This window comes from Quercus robur, chromosome 11 (genome assembly GCF_932294415.1).
Source record: "Quercus robur chromosome 11, dhQueRobu3.1, whole genome shotgun sequence".
NCBI lineage: Eukaryota > Viridiplantae > Streptophyta > Magnoliopsida > Fagales > Fagaceae > Quercus > Quercus robur.
Genome location: NC_065544.1, coordinates 18,216,460 through 18,239,679, shown reverse-complemented (window position 1 = coordinate 18,239,679; position 23,220 = coordinate 18,216,460). Strand labels below are relative to the sequence as shown.

Genomic DNA, 23,220 nt, shown 5'->3' with positions numbered 1-23,220 from the left:
TACAATTCATAATGTTTTATATTTCCCCAAGTAAGTTCAATCACGTGACTATATTGACCAATAAGCTACATAGTTGAATTTGATTTTTTTGCTCAATACATGGTTGAATTTAATTACCCTTGAAGGAAGACCACTTTTGTGTTGTGATTGAATTTAATTAGAGAAATAAAGAATTGTATTACGATAGTAGTCCTCAAGTCTTAATGCACACTAATAACTCACCAAAATGATTACCATTCCCCTTCCAATGTTTCAATAATTTGGTTGAAAATGCATTAGTTGACAAATGATTAAAAAAAAAAAAAAAAAAAAATTTCTAAAAGAAGATTGAACTAATGATTAAATAAAACTACTAAAAACAATTTAGTGCCATTATAATACAGGTATTAATTTCTTTCAAAAATGCCACTCAGTAATTAGTATCATTAAAAACATAATAACTAAGAATTACAAAAAAAAAAATGCAATTTTTTTTTTTGACAAAAGAGTACCCGATAATTACCACCAAAAAAATAAATAAATAAACTTCCAAAAGGAGAGAGGGCTCATTAAACCAATAATTTTAAAAAATAAAAAACAAAAACTATTTAGTAGCATGACAATTGACATTTGACAATACCCGAGTATAGACATTAATTTCCTTCAATAATGCCGCACTAAAATTATTTTACATAAAATGTTTTAAATAGAATCCAGTTATTTTTAAATGCATAATGACTTCTTGGTCCAGTTATTTTTGGGTTTGACCGGATTTTGATGGTTTTGTTGTTTTTGATATTACCGGTGTGAGAATTGAGATTGGCTTTAGGGTGGGGTGTTCATAAAGTAATTTGCTAGGCCATTGAAAATAGTATGTCTTCGGTTCCTTCGTTTCACTTTGGTCCCTTCTGTCCACTTCTGTTCATTCAGTGCACATACTTAAAAATGGAAAAAGACACGTTTGGGTTGAAGTACTTATTCTAAATTCAAATTTATTAAAAAGTGTAGATCTTAAACTCGTTCCAAATTCTATTAAATTTTAGCAATTTAATCTCAAATTTGTTTCACGTATATTTATTAATGAATCCAAACTCATTTATTTATTGATTAATTAATTATATTTTACTTAAAATGAGATAACTTATTGTTAAATTCTAAAACAAAATCCAAAGTATTTCTTGCTGAAAAAAAGAATTTAGTACAGAAATGCATATTTTGCACCCTAGCTAATATCACTGAAAACAATTCTCTCTCTCTCTCTCTCTCTCTCTCTCTCTCTCTTTGCCCTTTTCCTTTCTTGACTATTGAAAAGTCAAAATTACAATTAAAACAGTAATTTGTCATCACTGAAGTGTATTCAGCAAACAATCCATTTCAGAAATCATTTTCATATTTAGGCATTATCAATCAGTCCTAAGCCGGGACACATTGATAATCATATATATATGGATCCTGCTATAAACCATTTTCAGACTCAATAGTATTCTAAGTAGGTTACTGATGCCTGACACTGACCAACTCAATATCAAAAATGAGAGTTCCCAATGTTGACCCTTCTCCATTGGCAAGACGAGTTGGATTGAAAATGGTAGTAAATAGCCTCTGCCTGTCAAAAAACTGGGGGGGAAAAACAAGCATATCAATGAAAAAGTTATATATTTGCATTTGTTCTGTAATTTTCTAACTACTGTAACCCAGTCATACTTTCAAAGCATACTTAATGAATTGGAACTCATAAAGGAATAACCAACATGACCATTCACATCAAAGCAAAGCATAAAATCTCTCTCTTATGTGAGTTTTATTTTTTCAGTTCAATATTAGGACATAAGTCATATCAATTGGTGCCAGAGAGACACCCTTTTACCATTTAGTCCAACAATGATTAATCATCCTTGCTTATACGGTTATACCTCTAATACTGTGCACTCTCTGAACAGCTGAACCTCAATTTCATATTCAATACCATCCCTGATCCCTCAATGCATTTATGTCCTAAAGGCTAAAACAATCTTTAAAGATCAACTACATGATCTCTTTTATATTTTACGTTTTCTGGAAAAGGGATGCATAAAAGTTTGGTGGTGACAATTTTGTTAATCCATGAATATTATAGCAATTAACAAGCATATTAGTAGTAAGTATTCACCTAGAAAAAAAAAAATTGAGCTATTTTCTGCTCAAGCATTGGACAAGTAAAAAGCATCCATTCCAAGAACAAATGAGCAGAAAAAAAAAAAAAAGCAGTAACAGAAAGAATTTGGAAGAAAATAGAGTAAATACATTGGGTGGTATGGGTTCTTGTGATGTGTTCTGGTATCCTTGGGATGGAGGGATGATGACTCTTCGAATACCACCTACTTTCATTGATTTCACAGCTGCTTCTATCCCCGAAATCACCTGCATAGATTTGATATGTCAACATAAAGAGCTTCCCACTTGCTCAATAAATCAAAAAAGATAGTCTGAAAGACTTGATCGAGGGAAGGACCTTACTGTCGGTCTCGACAACCTTGAATGCCATGTCACTTTGGACTTGATACACACACAAACAGAGCAGGAATGCAGCCCCAGGAAAAAAAGAAATAAAATTTTAGAAGGTATGAATGGTTTTCTAGTTGGTTTCACTAATGCCATAAAACAATAGTACAATACCGGTTCCTAATAGTGTCATCTACCCTAAAAAAGGTCAAAAGTTCCTTTCGAATTAAGGCAATATTGGCCAGCTCAGAAGCAAAAAACATCTTGCTGGATATTTGAATTCAAGGGATATTAGTTCATGAATACATGTTCCTACATTTCAGCTAATTTACAGAGAAGATAAATGCTTCATTTAAGCATTCAGAAAGAACAATAAAAGTATGATTGCAAAACAGCAGACAAAATTTTACATGAAGTCTTATTGTGAAAATTGAATCACATTCCTAGTTTTTAATGTATACATTTAACAAAAATAAAAGGGCTGAGTAATTTTTATATATATATATATATGGTTAGATATTTCTTGGCTGATGCTCCCTTTGACCAAGGAACATTAAAAGGAAGGAATCCTTATAATTTAGAGTAAAGATACATAGATAAATGGTAAGGCCCAAAAAATAAATGCAGCAGCTACATGCAACCACTTTGTCTAGACTGCTATGCTTGTATCTTGCAATTATGGACATAGAAGTCTCTATAAATGATAACTAATTTGAATACTGATATCAAGACTTACTTTCCCAGACCCAAGAACAAACACAAAGGGCACTGATTCTCCATTTTCGTCTTTGTGATCATATGTTGAATCAAAGCGCCATCCTTGCTTCGCTGCCAACCTTCCATAGTAATGTATTGCAACCTTCACAACTCAAAAAAAGACGGATTAGTGGGTGCTGATAAATGCTAGAGGTTATTTGATTTCTGTCTGTCAAATGTTCCTACTTTTTCTAATTCGAAAATGAACAGAAAATATATTGAAAGGTAAAATATGTAAACAATGTACTATTTTCCCTGTTTCATGGAACACTAGCTCAAAAAATGCTCAGGATTTTTATTGTCATCCAATTTGCTTCGGTCATAAGCAGCAATTATCAGTAGTCAGAAAATACATTCCATTATGGTTTTAACTTCTAAGTTCTAACCCAATACTTGAAGAAAATATTAATTACTTGCTAACTCGGTGCACCAGACTAAAACTAAGGTTGTATAGAGCCACAGGCCCACAAAATATAACTTGGCCATGTAAGTTTGCTACAGTGTGGCCCATGCACACAACAAATCAAGAATGTAACTGTACATAATGTAAATTGAAATAATTACAAAGAGAAGTAGCTATTCAATTGATATTAATGTATTTTGCCAAGAGCCTTGTAGCTCAGTGGCATAGCTTGTTCTCCTTTATTAGGAAAACCAGGGTTCAAATTCCCCTCCCCATTATTGTAACTATCAAATTATATAATAAAAAAAGGGTACTTTTAAGCCCTCTCATATGGTCCACATTTATCTTAGAGAGGTTAGGCAAGGAAAAATTAAGACTAAAAACCATAATGAATGCAAGATTCAAGACCAATAGTGAAAATTGAATAACGCTTAAAACCTAAAAGGGAAGAGTGTTTGGGTTGCAAAGTTTCCCCATGATAGTAACTGGGGATGGAGGAAGATTTTAGGAGCTTGGCTAGGCACCTGAAATATGCAGTAGGGGATGGTAGGCATGTTTTTCTTTGACATAACTGGTGGCATCCGGATAGGGCTTTGTATGAGAAATATGGTTACAGAATTATAATATTATATATGTTACTGCTAGCAGCATGGATGCAAGAGTGGCTCGTGTTCTAAAGGAAAAGAATGGAGATGTAAGCCTGCAAGATCAGAGGAGTTAATGTTTATCCAGAGCTAGGTGATGAGGACTAGCCCATTTGGGTGTAATCCAAGACTAAAAGATTCAACTGTGCAGAAACTTGGAATGAGATTAGATCAAAGCATCCTGTGATCAGTTGATGGAAGCCGGTTTGGTTCCCCTTAACTATTCCAAAGCATGCATTCATAAATCATTGGCTACTTTACATTCAAAGAATAGGTTGGTCACTCATGAATGTGATAGGCTCTTGTAATGAGGCTACAAAGGGGATTACATTTATATGTTCTGCAGGGTCTTCTTGGAAAATAGGAATCACTTGTTCTTTGCATGTTCCTTCAGTTGTAGAATCTGAGAGGAGTTTATGAGTTGCTGTCTTACCAATAGTCCTAAATGTTGCAACCTGGGGATTGTAGAATTGGAAAGGCATGAGTTTCAGATCAGTTCGATGCAAGCTCAGTTGGGAAGCAACCATGTATCATATCTGACTTCATAGAAATGGCAGAATTCACTCTAGCCAGATCCTATAACCTCACCCTCCTCCACTTGTTAATGAAATGTGATTTAAACCATAGCTCATTGGCAACAGTACACACATCTATGATCTAATCATTAATTTATCCGTTTTTTGCTTAACTAGTATTATACATAAGAACAGCACATGATTGATTATCACTTCAAAGTATAGTCTTTACATTTTTATCACTTGATTAGTCATACTCATATATAATTCAAAAATTTCCATATTTCCATTAAAGAATTTAAAAAAAAAAAAAAAGATTCTCTATTTTCTATCACTTAACTTGGAGACTGGAGCCTCAAAATTAGGAAAAACTGACTCTTAGACATCAAGATCAAGGAGAGATTTGTATAATCTAATGGTTGATTCTCAAAATATTACATTAACTCAATAAAATAAAAAAAGTGGTTAAATGGTGTAATATCAATAAAGAATTACATCATGTGTAACTTAATGGTTACTCTATATGAATATATTGTTATGTCATGCTAAGAATATATTATAAAAAGAAAGAAAAAGTGAAAAATGACATAAATGTACCTGGTTGCCATGGAGTGGGACATCTCCAGAGCCAACACGAAGGTCCAAAACCTTAACACCCCCTGAATTTGGGATGTCCAAAAACAACAACTCGGATGATGATGATGATGATGATTTTGAAGCTGAAGTTGAGGCAACAGCAGAAGAAGAGGATGATGATGATGATGATGATGGGAATAGTAGTAGTGATAAGGAAAGAGATAGTGCTGCTGCCTCTCTTCTTCTACATTTTGAGATGTTATTGATATTATATGCTGATTTTGGAGTAGTAGTGGGATGGTAGTATTGGTATTGAAGAATATGAATATGGGGTCTGAGCTGAAACATCATCATCATCATCACCATGTTTTGTTGAAGAAGATGAATGAAGTGTGGCTGTGAGGACTGCAACGTAATAAAAATTAACAAAAGATTTTATATTTAGACAAACGCCGTCTGTGGGAATCGAACCCACGACCACGTGGTTAAAAGCCACGCGCTCTACCGGCTGAGCTAAGACGGCATTTTTGTTCTAAAAACGCAACATTATAATGTCTAACTTCCACAGCCATGCATTGGGTTTGTTTACTTTTATCTTTGTATTAAATTAGAGAAATGATATGTCTACAACACTTTCATAAATCTTAGGTGTTAAGTTGTTATTGGTGGAGCAAAAAAATAATTTCAGTAGTAGGTTCAAATTAGAACCAATAACAACTAACCACCTATAACTTGTTGTGAAAATATTGTAGACATAGTACTTTTCATTAAATTAATTACAAATTATACTCTCTAAGTGTAACTTGAGGATTTTTTTTAAACTTGCCTTAAGCCACTGGACATGATTTTATTGAACAACCACATCCTGTTAGTATGTACAAAACAAAGAAATAAGGCTAAAATGCAAATTGCACATACTAAATTTGATTTATATTCATTTTAGCCCTTTAATTTCACTTTCTTTCAATTGAGTATTATAAGTTTCAATTTAAATATTCTGTCTAATTCCATTAAAAAAATTTGTGATCAATTTAAGCAAGCAAGTTATGGTAAAAGTTATGTTGGCAAAAAACTGAATAAAATATCGAATAATGGGTCAAATTAGCTTTAGGCCCAAAGAAAACCCAAAATATTTCCTAAGGCTACACGAGTTGGGCTTTTGCCCAAAAGTTCTTCACATTTCTTGATAAATTGGGTCCAGATCTTCTCCACTGTACAGGATGGACTCAAAAGCTTAAAACTCATCACTTCACGAAATGGACTCAAAAGTCCAATTCATCGTTACACGAGACAGGCATAAATGATAAAAGGCCACGCCTCTCTACTGCTTAAGAGCCCAAATTTTCCTAATCTTAAGATTTGGGCTGAAAGCACAATGTACTCTTCATCAAAGCCCAAGTACCTGTCTACACAAACTAGGCCATAATTGGCAAAAATCTAACACAAACGACTAATAGGCCATTTAGGTCATTGGGTAACAAACTTACAATGTCCACACTCCACACTAAAGTCCAAACTTTTGATTTAAAAATAGTGAACCAAAAGAAGACTATACTAGAGATAAAGAAGATACACTGCAATATTATAATTATAAAAAAGAGAGGAGATGATGAAGGGAAAACATGACATGTGTACAAAAATTCAAATTTTACATTCCTTGCTTCAACCTCATGTTGCCAACTCCTAAGAAAAAAAGACAAAACCTTTCGTTCCCACCACTTTTCACCACATCGAGGAGACAAAAGACAACTCATTCTTTCATTGATGTTTCAATCAATACTTAAGAGAATTTTGAATAAGATGAATACTTGACACAAAACTAATGTATGTGAAATCAAATTGAAACGGCAATTGGTACATAATTCAAGTAATTATAATATAATTTGGATTTATTTTATATAGAAATAAACATGGGTTTTCTGTGAGTGAGTCTACATACACACATTTTATGGTTGATTGACAACATCTTTAACATGATTTTAGACAATCACTCTTATTATCGAATTATCATAACTCTCTACCTCTCAATAAAATATGAAAAAAAAGTGCACATGAAATTATTAAATGAACACTTGAATTATATATATATATAAAAATGATTAGCATAATATTAGTTAGTGCTTGTTTGTCAATTTTTTGTTTCTTACTTATTCAATTAATTTGTTTATTGACAGAATTACATCTTTATAAAAGCTTTTTTTTTTTTTTTTAGTATAAACATATTTCTATCCAAGTTATTTATTTGAGTAAGATTTTTTTTGAGCAACTATTTGAGTATAGACTTTACAATCCAAGACCGACAACTCAACCGGATTCGAAGGAGTAATGTGTTATAGACATTCACATTACATATTACATTTAGACAGGTTTGACGGCTTCACAAACCAATAAGGTCATAGTACTTGTGTGGCTTCTTAGAAAAAGCAATGTTTCACAAGTGCCAATTACCAAACTCACAGCAAACACATCAGCTATTAGCTACTTGACACTTGACATAAATGGTCCCCTTTGCTCTCTCTCTCTCTCTCTCTCTCTCTCTATATGTAAATCAGTGACTGAAAATTGAAAAATAAGAAGAAGAAGAAGGAGGAGGATAGGGAGGACAATAAAATATAGTGTAAAATGGAGAGCAGTGAAGAAGACGATGACTTCCCATCAATTGAAAGAATCATCCCACAGTCGAAGGTCGACTCCCTCTACCAATCCCACACTGAAAAGGTTTTTCTTCTTTCCTTTTACCACCTCCCAACTCCCATTTTATCAATCATGTTTCTGATCTCATTTTTTTAGCTTCATTCCAATTTCTCATTTTCAATTTAAGCGTTGAATAAAATTGTTTATTTTCCCATGTGCTTCAACAAACTTCTTTCTTTTGGTGTGGGTTTTCATTTTTTGAAGTTTATACGTGGGAAAAATCAGTTTTTGCTATCTGGGTATATTCTATTTTTGAGTTAGTAGTACTGTGCATAAAGTGAATAGATTGGACTTTCCTTTCAATACTGGGTTACACTACAGTGATTCCAGTTCATGATTAAAGTAATGTAAGCATTGGAGATTCTTTTGTATTTGGTGTTACTCCAAGGTTAACTCTTTCTATCAAATCTTACACTAGAAATTTCCTGTTTCTCAATTCAATTGTTTGAAAGTTACCACTTTTCTACCTTAGTCTTGCCTTGCATAATTTTTGGATCTAAAGCTACTTTCTTTTATCTGGGTCTTCTGTATTTTGAGGTAAGTTGTGTTGTCCAGATACCATAGCATTTCTATTTTTCGAATGGGCTATCTTCTGATGCCTTTACCCAATTTTGAAATAAGTGTAAGAAGTATGCCTAATTTTATTGTTTTAATATTATCTCTTCTGATGTAATGACTAATTTTATTTGTAATTCTACTAGCTAAACATGTCAATCTGTGCAGGGAATAAGAAAGCTTTGTTGCGAGCTCTTGGATTTAAAGGATGCAGTAGAGAACTTATGTGGCAATATGCAAACAAAGTTCTTAGCTTTCTTGAGGTAATAGAAATGGGGTTTCTACATTGTTACTCCTCAGTATGAGCAAGTATATCACTGTTAAACATATATCAATTTAAGAGCAATAATAGATAGTAATGTAAATTCATGACTAACAAAATGATATTTAGAAATTAGAATACAAACCAAGAATAAGATTTAAAAGAGTAAATAAAAGATAACTAGATAAGTGTTCACAATTGAAACTAAAAAGAAATAAAAGATAAGTGTCCCTCCCATGTCCAGCAAACTTTTTGGAAAAAAAAAAAAAAAGGACATGACTGGGACACATGTGCAGAAGTGTTCCAGACGTGTCCCTTGTCTGACACGGGTACAATACCTCAAATGAAGTGTCCATGCTTCCTAGCCAATGATATAGAAAAAGCATTTGAAGATCTTTTCTATATGTTGGGCTCATGAAGTTCTTTAAAAGCACATCTCCCTTCACTGCATATCAGGAAATTGGAAAGAACGTCATAGTCATCCCATAAAAAATTACTCTTGTTATTTATGCCAGATAGAAGCAAGTGGTACCCATAGTTACTCCTTACTAATTCTGACCAACCATTGAGGTGATGTAATGAGTGTCTAATTTATTATTCTAAAACAAGCAAAAAGTTTAGAGCTACCAAATAAATCATTTTCTTTAAAAGCATTGTCTACTGATGTGTGCTTAGTTATCTATTCCCAACTTTCAAGTGCTTAGAATTGATATTTCTGAAGACAAGACAACTCATAAAAAAGATGGAGAAACTCATATGATACATTCCTAACTAAACTAGATATTTGATAATAAACTGAAAGTGGCAATGTTGGAACTTGGAAGTTTGACCTTGGCTAATGTATTAAAAACTTATGTTTTAGTCCATGTGTTTGTGAGAGATTTTATGGGTACTGGATTTTGAAGTCATTATGAGAACTTCATGGCTGATACCATAGTAATCCTGTCAATGGCGTGAGATGAAGTCCTCTTGTCAGGCCATAGAAAATGGTTCTGGCTTTTACCTTGGCAACTGGAGTTTATTCTTAGGTTCAATGGTCTGATCAGGAAAATGTTAGGAGGTTTCAGCAATTTCAAGCCTGGAAGCTAGAACAGAGAATATGTACTTTATTTAATCATTTGGTTTATTAACATAATGTCAGATCCACATACATGTGAATTGATCTAAACAATAAATTGTAGGATATCTGAAGAGGCCGTGGAAATGGAACATGAATTGATTGAGCTGCAAAAGCATATTTCATCTCAAGGGATCCTTGTGCAGGATTTGATGACTGGTTTATGCCGTGAATTGGAAGAGTGGAAACAATCTAATGGAGACAACCTTGAACCACAACAAGACCCTGAAATTTCTGAACTTCAAGATCCCTTACCTAGTGAAAGAGATGATAAGAAGATGATATTTATGGAGCATATTGATGTTCTTTTGGCTGAACATAAAGTTGAAGAAGCATTAGAGGCATTAGATGCTGAAGAGAGAAATTCTCCTGATCTGAAAGGCTCAGGAGATACATCGCTAGGTGAAGTGTCACAGTACAAATCTGCTTTTTTGAAAAGAAAAGCAATGCTTGAGGATCAGCTAGTTCAGATTATTGAACAACCTTCTGTTAGTGTTAAGGAGACGAAGGCGGCCTTATCTGCTTTGATAAAACTTGGAAAAGGTCCTTTGGCACATCAGTTACTACTAAAATCTAATAAGTTGCGCCTCCAAAGGAGCATTGAGGTTCTTCTTCCTTCATGTTATGTCTGTCCAAAAACTTTTTCAGCTACATTATCTAAGCTAGTATTTTCTATAATTTCACTGACAACAAAGGAGTCTGCATCAATATTTGGCGACAATCCCATTTATACCAACAGAATTGTTCAATGGGCTGAGTGGGAAATCGAATATTTTGTACGGTTGGTGAAAGAGAATGCACCCTCTTCTGAGACAGTTTCTGCTTTACGAGCTGCTAGCATTTGTGTGCAGGCTAGTCTTAACTACTGCTCAATGTTGGAATCACAAGGCTTGAAACTGTCAAAATTACTTTTGGTGCTTTTGCGACCTTACATTGAAGAAGTTCTAGAGTTAAATTTTAGACGGGCTAGAAGACTACTTTTTGATTTGGTGGAACTTGATGAGAGCTTGCTGGTCTCACCTCACTTTGTATCTTCATTGTCTGCTTTTGGAAACTCATCAGAAAGCATTCCTGCTGATAGTGGCATGAGATTTATGTGCATTGTCGAAGTAAGTTGGCCTGCTTCATTATGATTTGGCTATCACTAGAGCAATCAATTTTGTCTTTGTACTAGTACCATAAGCACATTATTGATTTAGATGTTTATTTATGCATGGTATTGACAATTTTTACTTATATTGTACTACCTAAAAGATTTAGATCATTAGATGGTTTTGGACCATGTAATTTTAACTCACTTTAGACAAAGTTTCCCTTTTTCTTTTTTAAACTAAAAAAAGTTGGGAAAGGAAATTCTAGAGGAAATATAAGTCATCTTAAGATGATTCACTGAAGTCTTAATTCAAATTACTCTTAGGTAATTTGGTCCTGTGGTCCATAGTTATTTGATCGTATTATAATACCAATAGTTGGGTATTGACACAGTAGGGTTTTGTATTACTATGTCTCAACTGGGGTTTATTAAATTTTCTAAGGCAGTTACTTCTCCGCTGTATTTCATACTGGTGCTTGCAAAACTCTGCTTCTGTTATGAAGCTTTGATGCATAATAATTGGTTAAGTCAATTCAATTCACATGCATTCATTTCACATGTATACGTTTAGACTTCTAAGGACATGCCCTTCTATTTGTAAATGTTCATTAAATCTTGGGTATCTATGTCAGTGTCTCTAATATGTGTGTGCTTGAGAACTGAATTATAATTAGTACACATGGTGGTATGTTTTGAATTTGAAGGTTGCACTTGAAGATCATGTTGGTTCCTCTCTTTCTTTCTCTCTGCGTGTTGTACATGCACATGTGCTAGTGCTTAGTTGCATAAGAAGTCTTTGTGCGGTGTGAATATCAAGAGATTTTCTGGAAACTGCTCAGATAGTTTATGGTGACATGATAATCAATTTATAACTTGATATTGGACTTCAAAAATTCCATACAGGATATATTGGAACAGCTAACCCCCTTGGCCATTACACATTTTGGAGGAAACATTTTAAGTAGGGTCTCACATCTCTTTGATACATACATGGATGCTTTGAGCAAATCCCTGCCAAGTCCCTCTGATGATGACAATCTTACAGAGCTGAAAGAAGTCATACCCTTTAGAGGTGAAACAGATGCAGAACAGCTTGCAATATTGGGAATAGCATTTACCATTTTAGACGAACTATTACCAAATGCTGTAATGATTATTTGGAAGCGACAGAATGAAAGCAATGGACAAAAAAGTGGGCCCACTGAAGATGTGCCTAGCCCAAACACTACAACAGATTTAAAGGATTGGAGGCGCCATCTTCAGCCCTCATTTGACAAGCTTAAAGATCACTTCTGTCGGCAGTATGTTTTGAGTTTCATCTATTCAAGAGAAGGAAAAACACAATTAAATGCAAGGATTTACTTGAGTGAGGATGGAAAGGATCTGTATTGGGACCCTGACTCTCTGCCTTCGCTTCCATTTCAGGTCATCCTTCTGCCTCTTATGTAGGAGTGTTTTTCTGTGGTCCTTGGATGCTACACTGTGTGTCCAAGGCTTCCATTTGAACATTTGATAATGTTGTTTTCCTCTTAGTTTTATACATTGTCTTTTTCTTTGCTTGCAGGGTTTTTTTTTTGTCTGCACTTTCTATTGATTCTCTTGGCCTTCCTAGTACACTACCTGTGTACATGAGATGTGGCATGTATCTTAATAAAGTCATTCATTATTGATACAAAAAAAAGGGTTTTATGCATTGTCACTACCTATTTTAAAATTCTTCTAACAATATTCCTTATGTGATTTTGTAGTATTTTCATCATCTTATCCATATTGAATAATTCAAACTTCTCCACCAGCTCTTTTTTAACATATATGTTTGATTATATATTTTTGACTATTAATATATAGTTGTGTCCTGAGGTTGGACCTTGGTGTGATGGCAAGTGTCCATCGCCCAAGTGATGTGTCATGTGTTTGAGTCTGGGAATCATCCTCTCCAATGTTAAGGGTAAGGCTGCCTAGCAACTACTTTTCCCCAATAGTGCAAAAGCGGGGTCCTTGTGCATTGGATACGACCTTTTTTAATATTTAGTTGTGTGTATGCTGAAAAAAATACATATGGCCAACCCTGATTAGTTGATGAGGATCTATAAAGCTGATCCTAATATAATTAGGGGTCAAGGCTTAGTTGACTTAATCTATATTTCTGTGCATTCAATTGCTCCTTTGATTTTAATACCAGAGAGGGGGCAAAAAACATATGCTGATTGGGGTTGTTTATATTTCTCTCAAAACTTATTTTCCTATAATTTTCTTTCCCTTTTTTTGTTGCCTGCTTGTGGGTCACATTCTGAGAAACTTTATTGAGTGTTAATTATATAGTATGGATGCCCAACAAGTTTCTTTAAGACTTGAATTTCTCTTACTTTGAATCACAATGTTAGAGTCTTGCACACAATTCTTACCAGGTAATACTGAGATTTGTGTTACTATTGCAGGCATTATTTTCTAAGCTGCAGCAGTTGGCTACTGTGGCTGGAGATGTGTTACTTGGGAAAGACAAACTACAGAAAATTTTGCTAGCTAGGCTAACAGAGACAGTTGTAATGTGGTTGTCTGATGAACAAGAATTTTGGGGGGTGTTTGAGGATGATTCAATCCCTATTCATCCAGTTGGGTTGCAGCAGGTACTTGTTCCCATCCAAACTGTAGTTGTTTCCAGTCAAAATATATACATTAAAAATAGAAATTAAATGTTCTCTCCGGTTAGAATTTCATCCAAAAGCCTCCTAATTAAGTTTTTGTTTTAGTTCTAAGTTCTGTAGTTTTCCATTATTCTTATTCAAGGGAGGGCTGGCAATCTTTGGATGATGTAGTGTGAGTATTTTCTATCAATGTTTCTGGTGCTCCAGGAAATATCTACAGGCCCATTGATTCATTATATTGTTAATATATATCTTCTAGAATTAGCTTTGTTATTACCTCTCTCTCTCTCTAGGTCTGAGTTGAATTTGTCTTGGCAGTTAATTCTTGATATGCACTTCACTGTTGAAATTGCACGTTTTGCTGGCTACCCATCTCGGCATGTGCACCAGATTGCATCAGCCATTATTGCTCGTGCAATCAGGACCTTTTCTGCTAGAGGCATAGATCCACAAAGGTAATGCATGCTCTCTCTTTCCAATTTCCCTTTCCTTTTACCACCCTTGTTTCACTAGAACCTAAAAACTGCCATGTCTCACCAGAGCACTCCCTGAGGATGAATGGTTTGTTGAAACTGCGAAGTCGGCAATAAAAATACTACTATCACCTGAATCTGGGTCAGAAACATCTGAAGTTGATGAAGACCACATTATTCCGCCTGACGAAATTGTCACAGATTCGGATTACTCTGCTTCTTCCCTCTCAACGATGGAATCTTTTGAGTCTTTTGCTTCTGCAAGTATGGGTGAACTTGATAGCCCTATGTTCACTGATCCTGAGAACTGAGAGTTTCTCTTGTCCTTCGGGCAAAAAGAATGCGTGGAGTCAAGTATTGAGCTGTGACCTTCACTCCAAACAGTGATCTTTAAGAAGGCTTCAGATTCATACATGTCAGAGGATGGATCTTTCTAGATCAAGATTTTGACACCCTGGATTTGGGTTACAATATAATCCCAATGTGTTGTAGGAAATATGTTCATTAATATTGCACTTGGTCATATTTACATCTATCATATATTAATCATTGATAATCTCAAAATGTTATATGAAAGTAGGATTATGCATTTCTCCCTTTTTGAGTATTTCAATTTGTCTACATCAAATATCATTCTTTAAATCATCTTTTTTTTGTGTGTGTGTGTGAAGCTAGTGAATATGCCAACAAAATCGAAAAATATGTGGGTGAGGCTGGAGGTAGATGGGGATGGGTAATTTGGTTGACTCAGTTTGAGGAATGACCAGGATTTTTTTTTTTTTTTGGTTAAAATACTATTTTGGTTCCTACATTTTCATATTAATCAATTTGGTCTATGTTATTTATAATTTATAATCAATTTGGTTCATACCGTTAATTTACTAATGGAAAACGCTTACATGACAAATAATGTGTATTGTTGGCACACTTTAAGCTTACGTGACAACTAAAATAATAATATTACATGCCACATCATTTGGAAAAAATTTGATTTATCAATTTTAGAGAAAAAAAAAAAAAAAAATCTAGGAAGCACGTGAACCCAGAAAAATCCAACCCAAATCCACTTCCAGTGTATTCTTTAAGCAAATCCAAAAATAAAATCAAGTGGTTAAAAAGCAATTACGGGCCACGGCCCTGTGAAGCTTCTTGATGAGGGCCACAAACTTGCGTTTCAAACCCCTTTGAAACAATACAAATCAGATCCATTTGATTACTTTATGTTCTCATATATCCTTCTAGAGCTTAATGTGCTGATTGGTATACATGTGGATAAGAGCATCCAGATCAACTCCTTTGAAGCTAAACTTCTTGAACGTTCTCTTCTTAGATTGTCCCACCATAGCCACATCAGTCTCAACGTCCACTTGAAACAAACTCGCAGAGAGAGAGAGAGAGAGAGAGAGAGAGAGAGAGGAATTAGTGGTGGGATTTGCTTAAAGAACGTGTTGTTTATGTTTGATTTTTGTGTTTTTTGCTGAACATAATTGTTACCAAGGAATTGGAAAATGAACTTTTGGATTTCATATATGCTATTGATTGATTGATTTGGTATTGAATGATGAGAGATTTGTGCTTGAAGAACTGAGATTTGAGGATTTGGGTTTGATTTTTTTGGGTTTATGTTTGTCCCATAAGTAATTTTTTTTCTTAAAAAAATGATAAATCAAAATTTTCCAAATGTTGATGATGTGGCATTTAATGTTATTGTTGCAGCTGCCATGTAAACTTAAAGTGTACTAACAGTACATTCAGTTTGCCATGTAGGTATTTTTCGTTAGTAAGTTAATAGGTTGAACCAAATTAAATGTAAATTAAAAATAACATAGACTAAATTGATTGTTATGAAAATAGGAACCAAAATGGTGTTTTCGCTTTTTTTTTTTTGGGGTCAATTAAATTAAATCACATATATCTATGAATCTATCCAATACATACATTATTTCTTTATTTAAAAAGAGAACAAATGTGAAAGGATTGTGAGACAGAGGATGCCATAATTTAAAATTAGAAGGGTAATTACATTCACTTCCCTTGAAGTTTGGAAAAATGACACTCTACCTCAAACTTGAAAGGAAAAAACACTTCTCTCTTGACATTTGAAAAAAATAACACTCCCATTTTTTGTTTATATCAGTAACAAAATATTCTAAATTTCTATAAAACTCTCTTTATCAAAGTTTAACCATGATTGTTAAAAACATAACCGAAAAATTTAGAATAATAAAATAAAGTTTATCAAGCACAAAAATACTTGTAATGGCAAATCTCTCTGCAACTCGTTGAAAAACTAAAAAAAAGAAAGAAAGTAATACTAAATATATTAATATACTCTATAATTAAATCTAAAAGATGATGATTTTGGAAACTTGCCTTTAAGCAAGGTTAGTACACAACATTTTTAATATTAATTTAATAGAGTTTGACCAACATTTATGGAGTAGAGTATTATTTTCTAAAACTAAATAGATTTCTTATGTTTTCTAAAAAAAAAAATATATCATTTATCCTTTTGCTTTGAATTAAATTTTGTGTGTTTTTATTTTTAAAGAGTTTCATCGTATGATGTTTGCTTCTGATTATAACTATTTATCGTTAGATTAAGACCCTAATCAATTTTTTTTGTTAGGTAAAAATTGAACTCCAGATCATTTATATAATCGTCGAAAACTTTACCAGTTAAGCTAATTAAAACTCGTTAATTTTATTTGTTGGATGGGTTCCTTCCCCAATATTAGAGTAAATACTATTAAATAACCTCTCCCGCTTAGAAAGTAAATTATAGAATAGCGCGGGAAAATAAATATCGGGATTAAAGGAAAGGGCAGAAGAAGAAGAAAAGTGAAAGAGTTTAGGCAAAATGGAAATGGAAACGGAAACGGAGATCAATCTGAGTGTGAAAGAAGAAGAAGGGTTGAAGATTGAGGATGTGAGCGGTAAGGTCCATCAACTCCCTTGCTCCGTCAAGTACAATGGGCCTTCCTCCGTTTCCCAATATTTCAAACCAAAGCCCACACCCACCACCGGGATTCAAGAGTCCTTTTTCCGAGGAAGAAACTTGCTCGGAACTACTCTTCCAATTCCACATCCCTATTCTGGTTAGTACTCCCTCTTTTTTTTCTTTTTTTAAAAAAAAATTTATTTATTGAATCATGTAAATTGTTTAAATATTATAATACATATGAATAGTGTTATAAATCGTATACATAAAAACATTTGTCTTTTTCTAATCACTTGTGTGCCCAATTTGTTATAGACTTTATGCATTACACTCATTTCATCATCTATGTTTCCTTAATTCCTTATGGTAATAATGCCTCAGTCATCATCATCATCATCAATGACTCCACCCACAGTAAGCCTCTAATTTGGGCCTACTAAAACCATTTGAAAATAGAAATTGAAGAAAATCAATTAATATAAAGGAGGGAATCGACGTGTTCATCCTACGTCTTTACTGTTAAGCTTTGTGTATTACAGTGAATCCATTAATGGGTATTTATATTAGGCTAAATCCTTTTTTTGATAGGTAATGAAACTTTTATTCAAAAATGCTGCGCATCATGTTCACGATGGTGAACGTTTTGATCAAGAAAAAATACAGCAGTTTCAAAAACTTAATCTAATAGAGTGTAAGAATTCAAAAATGGAAATACAATTCGTAAAACCCCAAATACGCGCCCACTGAAACAAGGTACTGAAGAGAAGAGCTTTTAAAAGATCTAAGGTTATCTCATTGTCTTCAAAGACGCGTGTATTGCGTTCCGTCCAAACCAGCCACATTAAACATGCTGGGACCATATTCCATATGGTTGACAGATGCTTTCCAAACCAGTTTCTCCAAGCAAAGAGGAGAGAGCTAACTATTTTTGGCAATACCTAATGGATCCCGAATACCTCGAAAATTGCACTCCATAATGCATGAGAAAACTTACAGTGGAGTAGAAGATGATCCACAGTTTTCCCATCACAACAACATAAACAACACCTGTTAATCAAGGATTGAACTCTCTTAATTAGATTATCAATAGTGAATATCCCATCCCTAGTTGCTGTCCATAAAAAGAAAGACACCCGTTTAGGCACCTTTGCACACCAAATACACTCCCAATGAAAAACCTCATTGAGAGGATCAGACAACAACTTATAGTAAGAGCGCACATCAAACACCCCCTTCTTAGTCAACTTCCAAGTCAAGGTATAATCCCCCTCACCCCTTGGCATAGAGGAATACAGAAACTCAATGAAAGAACAAACATTTTCCTGCTACCAATCCTCTGGAGCTCGACGGAATTGAAAATTCCAGCTCCTACTTCCCTCTTCTGAGGCAGATACAATGAGGTCAAAAATCCAAGCTTCTTTAGACCAACAACGGGTAAACAAATCAGGAAAAAGGTCCTTTAAAGGAGTAATCCCACACCAAGGATCATGCTAGAAACTAATACGATGACCCTCCCCCACATTATACACTACCTGTCCAAAGAACTTCTCCGCTCCTTCTCTAATGCTCTTCCACATCCCACACCAATGAGTACCTCTTACAATTCTAGTGCACCAACCTCCTCTAGCCTCACCATACTTGGTTGCAATAACTTGTCGCCATAGCCTATTACTTTCCTTCCCAAAACGCCATAACCACTTACCAAGCAAAGCTTGGTTAAACAACCCAACCCCCCAGATCCCCAAACCACCATCCTCCACAGGCAAACAAACCTTCTCCCAAGCAACCAACGAATATTTAAAAACATCCTCGGAGGCTCCCCAAAGGAAATTCCTCTGAATCCTTTCTAGTCTAACTGCCACCGCTTGGGGAATAGTAAACAAGGATAAAAAATAGGTGGGAAGACTAGAGAGGGTACTCTTTAATAAAGTAAGCCTGCCACCTTTTAACAGATATAGTCGTTTCCAGCCAGAGAGCTATCTCTCCATCTTTTCTATAATAGGGTTCCATATCAATGAATCCTTATAATGAGCCGGCATGCCCAAATAAGTCATGGGCAAGCTACCCACCCTGCAACATAAAACATGGACCAAGACATTCAAATTCCCAACATCACCCATCGGCACAATCTCACTCTTACCACCATTGACTCTCAAGCTCGTAATAGCTTCAAAAAAACTAATACCATTCAAATGTATAATAACTGTTCTTTGGAAGTATCACAAAACAAAATAATGTCATCAGCAAAAAGAAGATGAGAAATTTTCAAACCTCCTTGTCTATGAGACCTTGCTTGAAAACCACAAAGAAAACCACCATCTTCTGTTCTCTTCAAAAACCTGCTCAACACCTCCATAATCAAGAGAAATAACAATGGAGACAGGGGATCCCCTTGGCCAATACCACGAGAACTACCAAAAAAACCCACAGGAGACCCGTTCACCAGTACTGAGAATCTAATTGTAGAAATATAGGCCCTAATCCATCTCCCCCACCTCGCCCCAAAACCCATCCTCAGACTTGTGATACAAATAGTATTAGGATTTCTTTACTTGCACACCAAGTAAGATTGGACTTGGGATTTGACTAGGATTAGGGCATTGATATCTTTAAAGATGCTTTTTCCTTTGAAAAACTCTATAACTGTTACTAATACTAGAATATCATATACCTCAAAAAAAAAAAAAAAAAATCATTTGCCATTTGCCATCTTGTCTCGAACTAATGCCTACACTGTTCAGTGTTGACACCCTCTTTTCTTCTATGATTGCCCCACTCCATATTGCACAAGATAAACAGTTTGGACCTTTCCAGGGACAGCGGCTCATTTCGTTCATTCGTTGCACCCTTGACACTGACATGCTGTTTACTCATTTTCACTCAACATTTTAGAGGATAAGCTGCTTTGCTGTTACATTTAGGCTTCGCATTTTACGGTTATATTAAGTAGAACAAGGGTAAAAGAAATTCTGATGATGACTCGCCAATATGGAGAATTACAATTTAATAACATAGTTATAAAGCTAGACTCTCAATAAAATTTACAATTAGTTATTGCTATACTCCCATCAATCTATCCTATGTGGTAGCTTGTATTGTATCGTCTCTTCACACCTTAGCCTAGTCAAAGCTCTTGCCTCACTAAGCTTCTTACCCTTGGTGTAGCTCCAAAGTAGATTACGTAAAATTTACATCAGTTTTTTAAGATTTGTTTTGCTTGGCTTGATTTATATGATTAATTTACCTGGTTTGTTCTAACTCCCCTACCTGTTCTTGCTGTCTTTGATGGCTCTCCTAAGTTATATTGGATTTTACATTGTTCTTTATAAAATAGATCCTCTTGTCTAATTAGTTAGTCTTCTGCAGGCTTTGTCATAGGAAAGAAGAGTTTTGTCAAGAGAAAAGCTTCTGATATGTCTGAAGAGAAAAACTCAAGCTGCTGGGAGGTGAAGGCAAAATTTCAAAATCTAACATATTGGAATCATGACACCCTCCCTTCACATGATGATGCTTTTTCCCGTTCTTTTCACTGGCTCTCTGTTGCCGAAGCGGTAAATTTCTGCTTCATCACTGTTGTTCAGAAACACAAAACTTGGTACACAAACAAGAGCAATGCCAAGGACACAAATTTTTTTCACAAATTGTTAAGGTGGTGAGTTGTGATTGAAGTAACACCACCTTCACATGAGTCCACCAATGATATCACTTTTGTCATGCACCAATCACAATAGACAATGTCAATAGTTGTGGAAAATGTTGTCCCTAGACTTGTTGCAAAAATAATTCCGTGTGTCGTGTACTGTTATTTGAGTGTTGTATGAAAAATGAGACATATTTGACACAGAAAATAGTTGTGCTTATGAACAAAAATTCTTCATATATGCTAACTAAACAAGCTCGAAGTTTATATCTGTGGGAACAAATATGATACCTGGGTCAATTTTGACTGCCATTTTAATCTCGCTATAAAATTTTGAGCTGGGCTAAATAAGTTGTGAACTGATAAGTTAATTGGATTATTTGAGTGATATGTTAATTCTGTTCCTAGGTAGAGAATGATAGTAAGGGCCTGGTTATTATTTCTGTCAAGTTGAGGTCATCAGCTAAATCATATTCATTATTTTTGCTGTTAGTTTAGGTTGGAAATAGGTCAGGGTTATCTCAGTTAAATTCACATAAGTGTGTTTGGGAAACATTTTTTTGTGACAGCTGTCTCGTATCAAGCTGGAATTAATTTGTCTGCAGTTGATTGAATTCCTAAATGTTCTTAACTAGGAATTTATGCAGGTGTCTGTGTATAAGATACAATTCTGCAATCTCTTAAATTAATAATTCCATGAATTTTATGAATCTTCTCCTGCCTTCTGTGATTATTTTGTGGTTAATAGTTAATACCATTAACTTTAGTTGACATTAATCGAGTAAAAGGGTTTCACAGGCTCTTCCAGCCACCTTACTTAAAATTTTGTGCATGAATGCAGCTGCACAAGCCAGTGACTGCTGAAGATTTGGTTTCTGCATCTATGGCTCTCAAGAAAATGGATTGAACGATAATTGCAGGGAGTGTTTTGTCATCTTCAGCCACTGTTTGTGTAATACTTATTCTAAAGCAGTTTCTTCTATTGAAATTAAGTAATTACTCATCTCTCTAAATCTATCTGCCTCTTTTTCTGTCAATCTCTGTCTATTGTCTATCCATATACCTGCTCAATGTGTATTGAGATGTCTATGTGTTTGTGCATGAAGTAAATTTGCTATGTTTGTCTTCATAGGTTTCAATCTAACAAGTTTCCAATTGGTATAGGATTTATAGCTCATCATTTTCATTCCAAAAGAAAGCTCCAATTAAGTCTTTCACTAGCATTTCTCCATAAAAGATTTTGCAGTTTTCAAGAAAAAATAATATGATGCTCCAAAATATGTGCCTGTAGCAAAATTTTTCTCAAACCTCCCTTCTACTTTCTCCTCTCTGGATTGGGCCTGTGAGTTTATGACTGGTGAATTTCTGATTTGCCATTCTGCCTAAAAGATTTAAATGATTCTTCCAAAGATCTAAAGACTCACACCCAACAGTATGTTAACAAAAAAAAAAATTCTAATAGGATCAAGCTTAAGCCTTGTCCTCACATTCTATGAAAAGAAACTATATAACCATTTGAGATGCACCCAAATATCTTTTTAATCAATAATAGATGGTATAAGTTGTTCTTAGTGCGAAATTTCAAAAGAAAATATAGGTCCAGTCCAAACTTGGGTTGATTAACTGGCTATCAAAGAGCTGGCAAAATTTTACTTGGGAGTACCTCAACCTTGATCTCATACATGCAAAATAGCATGGATGTTGGACCTTCAAATGGGCCTCTGTCAGTTAAACACTACAGGAAGGACATAGGATTGTATTCCCAGCTCTAAGAATTTGCTTTGTCCTTTATTAAAATCAAGGTTTTAAGTGATGATCACCTTCTACTAACTTAAAGCCTGTATGCTTCCATCAGGATTCAGGTTATCAATCTTGGGATAGTCCTCATAGTCTGGTTTCCACTTTCCAGCAAGTTTATTGGTGATGCCTCTACCTCCAAACATATTGAGAAAAAATGTCAGGGTTGGCTCCTGCATAATTATTATTGTTGTTTGAAGTTCTTTCATACTTAAACTTGATTTGGGGGATTGAGACATGAGGGGAAGACATCATATTTTGTGTTGGGTGGTTGAACCTTGTAAAGACTTGGATGTATATACTTTATCAGTGACACTTGATTCGGGGTCAAGTGCTTGAACCTTGGAAAGAGTTGATGTGTATGCATATTAGTATGCTTCTCATAAGTGGAAAGCATCTTTGTTTGCTTGAGAACTGAACGTAAATGTTCAATTTCCTCTTCCTTGACTGTCTCTGAAAAATTTTGTTCACATTCATTAATCCAAAAGTTAACTTTTCCAGTTAATTTTGGTTATGTATTGTACCAGTGTAGCTTTCTCCATACTTCCACCATATGTAGAAATTGCTGCTTGTCATTCCTGGAATTTCACCATTTATACATTGAGTTCATTATACAGCTGGTTCAAGGCTTGGTCCTAATTAAATGGTT

General features: G+C 34.6%; 3 protein-coding genes and 1 non-coding gene across 8 annotated transcripts; 2 read left to right on the top strand and 2 right to left on the bottom strand.

Moving 5' to 3' along the window:
* Nucleotides 1–1,281: 1,281 nt before the first annotated feature.
* Nucleotides 1,282–5,772, bottom strand: LOC126706751 (peptidyl-prolyl cis-trans isomerase FKBP17-1, chloroplastic). Of its 2 annotated transcripts, XM_050406291.1 has the most exons (5): nucleotides 5,376–5,772; nucleotides 3,197–3,319; nucleotides 2,476–2,514; nucleotides 2,263–2,379; nucleotides 1,282–1,596 (listed from the first exon to the last, which is right to left on the bottom strand). In XM_050406291.1, exons 1-5 carry the CDS (start codon nucleotides 5,718–5,720, stop codon nucleotides 1,474–1,476), a joined length of 747 nt encoding a protein of 248 aa, XP_050262248.1. In that variant the 5' UTR covers nucleotides 5,721–5,772; the 3' UTR covers nucleotides 1,282–1,473. The 2 variants fall into 2 exon arrangements, with proteins under 2 accessions (XP_050262248.1, XP_050262249.1); XM_050406292.1 differs by lacking the exon at nucleotides 2,476–2,514 and having other exon boundaries at nucleotides 5,376–5,770.
* A 32-nt stretch (nucleotides 5,773–5,804) lies between these two features.
* On the bottom strand, nucleotides 5,805–5,877 carry TRNAK-UUU (transfer RNA lysine (anticodon UUU)). Its single transcript has one exon. It is a non-coding gene; the product is annotated as a tRNA-Lys (tRNA).
* Nucleotides 5,878–7,771: 1,894 nt separating this feature from the next.
* LOC126707643 (exocyst complex component EXO84C) lies at nucleotides 7,772–14,782 on the top strand. Its single transcript, XM_050407398.1, has 7 exons — nucleotides 7,772–8,072; nucleotides 8,772–8,866; nucleotides 10,047–11,091; nucleotides 11,979–12,500; nucleotides 13,514–13,702; nucleotides 14,039–14,175; nucleotides 14,261–14,782. The coding sequence occupies exons 1-7, from the start codon at nucleotides 7,977–7,979 to the stop codon at nucleotides 14,502–14,504; spliced, it is 2,328 nt and encodes a 775-aa protein (XP_050263355.1). The 5' UTR covers nucleotides 7,772–7,976; the 3' UTR covers nucleotides 14,505–14,782.
* A 2,176-nt stretch (nucleotides 14,783–16,958) lies between these two features.
* LOC126706757 (uncharacterized) lies at nucleotides 16,959–23,013 on the top strand. Of its 4 annotated transcripts, none has more exons than XR_007648705.1 (4): nucleotides 16,959–17,291; nucleotides 20,501–20,729; nucleotides 21,616–21,766; nucleotides 22,630–23,013. XR_007648705.1 is itself a non-coding variant. In XM_050406301.1 (3 exons), exons 1-3 carry the CDS (start codon nucleotides 17,054–17,056, stop codon nucleotides 21,629–21,631), a joined length of 483 nt encoding a protein of 160 aa, XP_050262258.1. In that variant the 5' UTR covers nucleotides 16,959–17,053; the 3' UTR covers nucleotides 21,632–21,811. The 4 variants fall into 4 exon arrangements, 2 of the variants coding, with proteins under 2 accessions (XP_050262258.1, XP_050262257.1); XR_007648704.1 differs by having other exon boundaries at nucleotides 16,963–17,291; nucleotides 20,501–20,685; XM_050406301.1 differs by lacking the exon at nucleotides 22,630–23,013 and having other exon boundaries at nucleotides 21,616–21,811.
* Nucleotides 23,014–23,220: the final 207 nt, after the last annotated feature.